The 7,819-nt window shown below is 33.7% G+C and overlaps 1 protein-coding gene across 1 annotated transcript; it reads left to right on the top strand.

Moving 5' to 3' along the window:
* Positions 1-430: 430 nt before the first annotated feature.
* On the top strand, positions 431-7,504 carry LOC105641345 (choline-phosphate cytidylyltransferase 1-like). The gene is given in 8 exon segments (NM_001319927.1): positions 431-590; positions 854-967; positions 2,557-2,652; positions 3,168-3,210; positions 3,982-4,137; positions 4,231-4,311; positions 6,735-6,845; positions 7,154-7,504. Coding segments are annotated over 8 exon segments (888 nt in total). The 5' UTR covers positions 431-465; the 3' UTR covers positions 7,316-7,504.
* The last annotated feature ends 315 nt before the right edge of the window (positions 7,505-7,819 follow it).

Here is a 7,819-nt window from a genome sequence, read left to right as displayed (position 1 = left end):
ATCAAGATAAAAATTAAATTTATAAATAATTTTCATTTGACATTACACATATAATAGTTTGTACAAGAGTATTATTTTCGTCAAAATTCCTGCTTTACAGGGGTGAGCATTCCATCGAACAAAATACAAATTTTTTGGTTCACTTGATTTGAGATTTGACCATACATATATGCTGCGGTCTACTGTTTTCTTTTTTTGTGAGCGAGAATCAGACCTCAATCTGGTTTCTATGAATTTTGATTTGGGTTCCGGTCGGTCCGACGCCGGCTTTAATTTTTGGGTCAACCCGGTTCAGAGTCGGCAGCGGCGGTCCCTGCCAGGCCAACTGTCAAAACAATACACGGTATGTTGAAACCCGAAACCTACCCGAGTTCAAAGCGGGTATTTGTTCGTCTTCTTCTTCAAAGCAACGCAATTACTTTTCTTTCGCGGGAGAGAAGAAGAAGAAGAAGAAAGCGAGTCCACATGGAGGAAGAGAAGGTAAAGACTGCAGATCCACCCGAGGACAGACCTGTTCGTGTATACGCAGACGGCATCTATGATCTCTTCCACTTTGGTCACGCCCGTTCTCTCGAGCAAGCGAAGAAGCTGTAATCTCGTCCATTGCAATTTTTCATTCTTTAAGATCGTCTGTGTAGAATAATTCATTTCTGGCTTAAATTACATAAAGCTTGAATCAGCAACAGTTAAAGTAGAGAATTTTAGTTCAACTTGAATGTGGTATTTGCAAACAAGAGTTAAATTAGCATTCTATGCGTATGAGCTCTTGGAATTCTTTCTACTGCTCAGATAATTTGAATCAAAATGCTCATTGTTTCATTTGTTTTTCAAAATTAATTTTTGGGTATTATAGGTTTCCAAATACTTACCTATTAGTTGGATGCTGCAATGATGAAATCACCCGCAAGTATAAGGGAAAAACTGTCATGACTGACCAGGAACGATACGAGTCTCTTCGCCATTGCAGGTTGGTTGTTATGTTTGTGCTTGATATATATGCTTAGTTTGTTTTCATATTTTCCCCCTTGCTTTTATAAAAAGAAAAGTTTGGACAATCCTTGCTGTGAACATATATGAGCTATTGTGTTAAACAGGATCAAGTAATTCAATTGAAGTTGAAATGTTAAAATTTTCAGGACTTGAAACAAATAGTATGGGTATGCTCCATCTGAGTTGCTGTGCCCTTTCAGTGGATCCTAACAGAAAAAAAAAAAAAAAAATCCTTCTCTTTGTTACCAAATTGTTAAGTAAGATGATCTGTGTACTGAAGGGATGAATGGTTGTACTTCCTTTGGGTTTCTTATAGTGAGAATTGATTGTTTAGAGTAGAAGAGTTTGCAAGATCCCAACTGAAAACTTGAGCTTGTAATTCAGTAATAGCCATAAAAACCCTTTTTTTTTTTTTTTTTTTTTTTTTTGGATTTTGAGTTTTTGAATTTCTGATGTTAAGAGAGTTTGCTATCCTGAACTATGAATTTTCTAAGGTCTGCTGGTATTTGATCTGTGTCTGGTACTGATGTTGGTCTAAATATTCAATGAAAAAAGAACAGTAATTGTAAAGTTTGCAACTAGAATTCCTTAAGCAGAATGCCGAAGATGTCATACCGATTGCCTATGTGGTCAAGGTAGCATCACACTGAATCAAAATCCCTAGTACGCCTTACAACATTTTTTTTTTTTTTTTTTTGGAAATTGCTTCCTATTTCTCACTGCATATGTTGCACGGAAACGTTCTTTGGTTGCGGTTTCTGCAATTCAGAAATGTTCATTGCACGGGTTTGAAATCTCCTTGGAAACATTTCAGTGCAGTTTCCATAAATTAGGTAATTTGGAAACACGTTTCCACTCTCGGAAATACGTTTCTGTAAACTGGAAACTGTTGGAAACTCATTTCTTTAATTAAAATAAATACATAAATAAAAAAGAATTCACAAAACATGTATTTTTTTATGGGTATGGAACTTGTAAACGACTTTTTTTTTTTTTTTTTTTCCTTTGGATAACGATTAGATGTTAATTGGACTTGACTTGTTGCTGAATATATCTTATGGTTTACAATAATTTATTTCTTTATATTTGTAAATATAACCCTATGTTTTTCATATTTATGTGTTTCCCCCTGTTCCCATTTCCTATATTTTAAAAAATACTGTTTTCCTGTGTCCATTTCCGCATTTCCACACTTCCATTTTTCTGTTCTGGTGCAACATAGCTCACTGCTCTATATCCTCTTTATACTTTTGCTTAGTGAATTCTATTTTTAGGAGTAAATTGTAACCCAGCCAAAATTCTAGCTATGTAGTTAGATTCAAATCAAAATCTATGGTTCGTTGCAACAGGCTATTTCCTGAGAATTCACATTTGATGTCTTATTTTCAATATTTTAATCATCATGCTTGCTTCGTACTGGTACTATTCTCTGCATACTTGATACCGTTGTTGTTGGTTGATTTTTATCTTTTAATATCTTTATACTAGGACTAGCAACTTCAGTAGATGTAGCCATATCTTTTAAATGGGTGCATGAGAGAATGCTTGATATTGTGATTCTTGCAGGTGGGTTGATGAAGTGATCCCTGATGCTCCATGGGTGCTTACACCAGAGTTCCTTGACAAGCATCAAATAGACTACGTGGCCCACGATTCTCTTCCGTATGGTTCATCAATCTAAATATTTTTCATTATATTGTCATCCAGGTTTTGTTCCGACATTCTTGCATTTCCCCTGCTCAACATATCCTTTTTATGGTGAAAAAATGATCCTTTATCTTCTTCGAATAGTATATGCATAAAAGGTTTTAACATTTTTAAGTTCCTTATGTTCTTTGATATTTTCATTGGTTCATGTTTACTCTTATTTGCATTTTGTCCTTAGTTATTTGGGTGATTCTTTCATGTGGAATCTAACATGATGCTGTATTCATTAATATGCATGTAAAATCTTGCCATCCATGTTCTTTTTTGCCTCTTGAATTTGCCAATGCAATTCTTTTTGTGTAAACTTAAGTTCCCTATGCTAATATAATGTGTTAATTATTTTCTATTTGTCCTAAAATTGTATGTCCCTCTCTTGTGTGTTTTCTTGTGGTTTTTTTTTAAAAACTTTTATTTAAGTTCTATATGTTCTTTAATATGTTAACTGGTTTCTATATGGCCTATGATTGTAGTTATGCTGATGCAACTGGGGCTGGAAAAGATGTCTATGAATTTGTAAGTTAGTAATGGCTGAATTTTGCATTTCACAAACATCGACACACCTTGGCTTCATGAAGGCTTTCCTTAATTTTTGTATAAACTATATTGGCTTGATAACTTATTTTCATAAGTGGTGATGGGTATAAGGTATCCCATTTCTAGCTTCTGAACCAATTAATTGTTGACTTTCTAGCCTCCATCTTTTTAATCCTGCATAGTTGTTTATCTATGAGTATGACATGATTAACCAAAAGTTTTGGTAATTTGATCCAATTGAATTTTGGCTGCAATTTATAGCCCCTCAAATATGTGGCAAATTCTCATGCTTTGTGGATATGTAATTTATTTTGATTATGTTGATGCAAATGGGGTTGAATTATCTCCATGGATATTGCAACAGCATGCTGTAAAAAGACATATGAGGTGGACCAGCAATGTTGCAACTTTAACTTGATTAGTCCTTCATTTCTTTTGCAATTTATTTTGATTAACCATGTGAAATTGTCTGTGCAAATAAGGCTTTTCCATTATATCTCTCTCTAGCTCCAATCCACTGTTTTTTTTTTTTTTTCACTCTTATCATTTTTTTGAATTTCCATTCTCACTTCACGTGTTTTATTATTTATCACAACGTTTGTCAAACACCATTTTTCCAATTTTCTTGTCATTGGCACTACCATCAGTTTCCCTCAACTGTAATGACCTCTCATATGCAGTGGACTGTTTTGTAAGTAACCCCAATATCTTCATCACAAAGCATGATTGCTTAGGTCACAATCTGTGCAGGTGAAGGCTATTGGAAAATTTAAGGAAACAAAACGAACTGATGGGATCTCAACTTCAGATATTATAATGAGGATTGTCAAAGACTACAATGAATATGTTATGCGCAATTTGGCACGTGGGTATTCAAGAAAGGAACTGGGCGTTAGCTATGTGAAGGCATGCTCCTATCTTTTTTTCATTTCTCATGTTCAGATCATTGTGTTCCTACAAGAGAATTGATCTTCTTCAATTGTTCTCTCTTGCTACTAGGAAAAGCGATTGAGAGCACACATGGGACTTAAAAAGTTACATGAAAAAGTCAAGAAACAGCAAGAGAAAGTGGGAGAAAAGGTATGTAAATTATCTTATGTAATTAATTGTGAACTTGTGAAAGCCAATTTTGCAGCACGAAAGTGCTGGGATTCTTTGTAGGAGGGTGTCGAAATGGTAACCTTAAAAATTGAAGTCAATTTGCCTTTCTGTTTCCCTATGTGTGTTTTAGGAAAATTGTGATTTTTATAAAGAACAAGGGATGATTTCAATTTTGTTACTACTTGTCCTTATATGGAGACAACAATTTGTAGTTTGCATGTGGGCAGCCAATTAAAAATTGGATCCAACACAGCCCCATGAACAGTGCCTTAATAGTATCTTGTATCTACAACTTGTTTTGGTGGAATTACAAGGGGGTTTCCAAAATTTGGGTAGTTGGTAGTCCTTTGAACAATATCGATGAACAGTATTTATAACTAGTATCTTGTTTTGATAAAAATCCGAAGAATGTTTTGAAGTAAGATGTGTTAAAATAATGCTTTCTTTTTGAAACCTGAAAAGGAAAAAAGAGAGGAAAAGAAAAAAAAAATATAAAAGAAGGGGAAACAGGAAAATGAGGGAGCTAAATCCCTAAGAGCTTGTTTGCTTTAAATGATTTACATAAAAATTTATGGAATTCATTTACAAGTCCACAATGTCGTATTTGGTATAAATAAAAATTCACTTAGAATTACATGTTCAATTGAATGGAATTGATTATACTTGAATCAAGACTCTGAATTTTATTTGTTTAATTCAACAGAATTAGTTATGCTTGAATCAGGACCTGCTAAAATTGATACAATTTGCATGTGAAACACTAAACATAACGAAGTACAAGCCAACCAGCGTCAATCAATACAAAGTGCAAGCTAGTAAAGTTAAATATTTCAAATGAATTCTGTAGTTAATCCAAACATGAAAATTCAATGTATTTTTTTTAATGAAATTCAGAATGCTTTGTAAATGAATTTTATTTGCTTGGGTCCATAGCTGCATGCAGTCTATAATATTTACCGTCATTATGTGATTTGTGACATCTATAAATTGTTGAATTTAGTGAAACAAAGAAGATTGCCTATATGAAATAATTTTACAGATTCTGTGACAGGCTATTTTGACTGCTAATTAATTCAGTGTTGCACTTGGGGCAGTTCAGGGAGGATATTTTAATGTTTTAGTTGTTTGATTGATGTGGCAATAAGCTCTTACCTAGTTAGATAGGCAGGGAAGAACGAAGAAAAACATTGAGCGAGAAATCTCCGACTCTTGAATCTTGGCTTGTTTAAAAACAAACCTAGGTTATGGATAGCTGTGCAGGTTGTGCATTGAGCATTTGAGTGGAAACTTTGCAACGAAATGGTTGTTTCTTTAGAGCCTTACCATTAATCAGAGAGTTTCCTATATGAGTTCTGATGTCAAATCATGTATGCAGACTGGAGATGGTGGCCCCTTTAGTAGTTCACTGTTGTGGTTTTGCATATTTCCGGAATACTTAACTGAACTTTACTAAGCTTTGGTAAATTCTATATCTTTTCCATTTTATTCAGTTTAGAGCCATCTATATAGAAACATCGAGAGCCATTAGAACTTTCTTCACTACCCACATCATCCTAGGTTTACACTTACTTTCTTATCTCCTATAATTTCATTATGCTCAACCTTCCATATTGGTGCTTTGGCCTTCTGTGATGCACGTGTTTAGACTGTTCAATTTCCTTTATCTCTAGACAACTTTTCGTCAAATAGGTTCCATTTCAACCTTTTTACAAATGCATTTCTTCCTTATCATGTAAAACCTTTTTTGCTTGCACACTTATCTTAACATCCGCATTCTTCTATGATAATCTTTTGAATGCGATGTCTGTTTACTGCCAAACACTTATCACTATATGTCATAACTGGTTGAACCATAGACATTGTACATTTCTGGGATGATTTTCTCACACCTTTGGTTGTTTGTTTGATCTTGGTTACCATAGGTTTTGTAGGATGGACAACATGATGAGATAGTTGTTGATTCCTTTATGCTCAATTAACACAATTGTTTGCATTGGTTTAATGAAATAAAAAGGAATCAAATTATCCACCCACCATTAGGACACCAATGGTTATGATTAGTGGTTGAGTGCTTACCTCATAGTATAGGGGGTCAAGCTTTCAATTCAATTTTAAACCTTGCAATGTACTCCTATAAGCAATTTCTGATATATCACGTTACTTTCCAAAAGTGGTCTGATCTTTTGCTAGTGTGCTAATTTGGCATTTGCATTGTGCTAACTTAAGAAAAAAAGTATATTTTATTTTACATTTGCTTTCACAAAAAAAAATTCATTTGAGTTGCTCTTCTTAGGTTGCAACGACATTATTCTTTGATGGAATATAACAAAATGGCAGTTGTATCTGTTCCTTAGATGTTTTGTTGCTGCTTAATTTAGATGTATGCTGCTTTGATACTATAGATACAAATAGTAGCTAAAACTGCTACTGTACATCGAAATGAATGGGTGGAAAATGCTGATCGTCTGGTTGCTGGGTTTCTCGAGATGTTTGAAGAACGTTGCCATAAAATGGTTAGATGTCTCTCTCTCTCTCTCTCTCTGTTTGTGCTTCAGCAAAGAAACTGTATATCAATGGCCCATTTAGCATGTTGGTGGTTTTTCACCCTCAATTATAAAAAAGAAGGATATTCATTTTTGATATTTGGTTTTTTAAAAGATAAAAATAGGTTGCTACGATAGAACCACAAAAAAATGGTTTTCTGTTGTCTAATACCAAAAATAGAAACAATATGAAATGAATTAGATTTGTAGGAAGATGTACAAAAGATAATTTTCATTATGTGTATGCTGAAACCATATGTGGTTACAATTTCTATCAGGGAACAGCAATCAGAGATCGAATTCAGGAGCATCTAAGGAAACAGCAGTTGATAGGTTATGACAAAGATGATGCTAAGGAGGACGACGATGACGATGACGACTACTATTACTATGATGGTGAAACCGAAGAATCAGAAGAATACAGTGACGAAAACAAATGATTAGACGCCTTTTTTAGCTGATTATTGATTTGGGTGCTACATTTTAATCAAGGTGTTAATGTAAAAGTAGGCATGTGAAAGTCAGTTTGGAGCTTGTTGTGAGGATAGGAATAGAACATAATTTTGTGAGATTCAGCCTGAAAATTGCAACAACTATGTGAAATATATAAAATTGGCTTTTCTATTATGTAAATTAAAGTAAAACAAATTGAATAACTAAGTAGTCTGCAAATTTCTTAAGATTTACATATCTTTTACAAAGCCAAAAGGCAAATTTAACTCTTCGAACTTTTCGAGTTTTGTCTACTGAGCTTTTAAACTTTTTATTTGTTGTTTTAACTTTTATTTTGGCTAAAAATTAAGTCCTAAATCGATTAAAATTAAGGGGCAAATCCAAGTTATTACTGGTAAAAAGTGGATTCAAAAATAATGTGATGCGTAAGAGTAAGTTTAATATCGATAAAAATAAAAAGTCATGGGTTCAATATTGAAAAGTCAAGAGAA

This window comes from Jatropha curcas, chromosome 10 (genome assembly GCF_041381405.1).
Source record: "Jatropha curcas cultivar XTBG-Jc1 chromosome 10, XTBG_Jcur_1.0, whole genome shotgun sequence".
In the NCBI taxonomy this organism is placed as follows: Eukaryota; Viridiplantae; Streptophyta; class Magnoliopsida; order Malpighiales; family Euphorbiaceae; genus Jatropha; species Jatropha curcas.
Note: the sequence above shows the minus strand (reverse complement) of the source record. Positions and strands in the feature narration are given on the sequence as shown.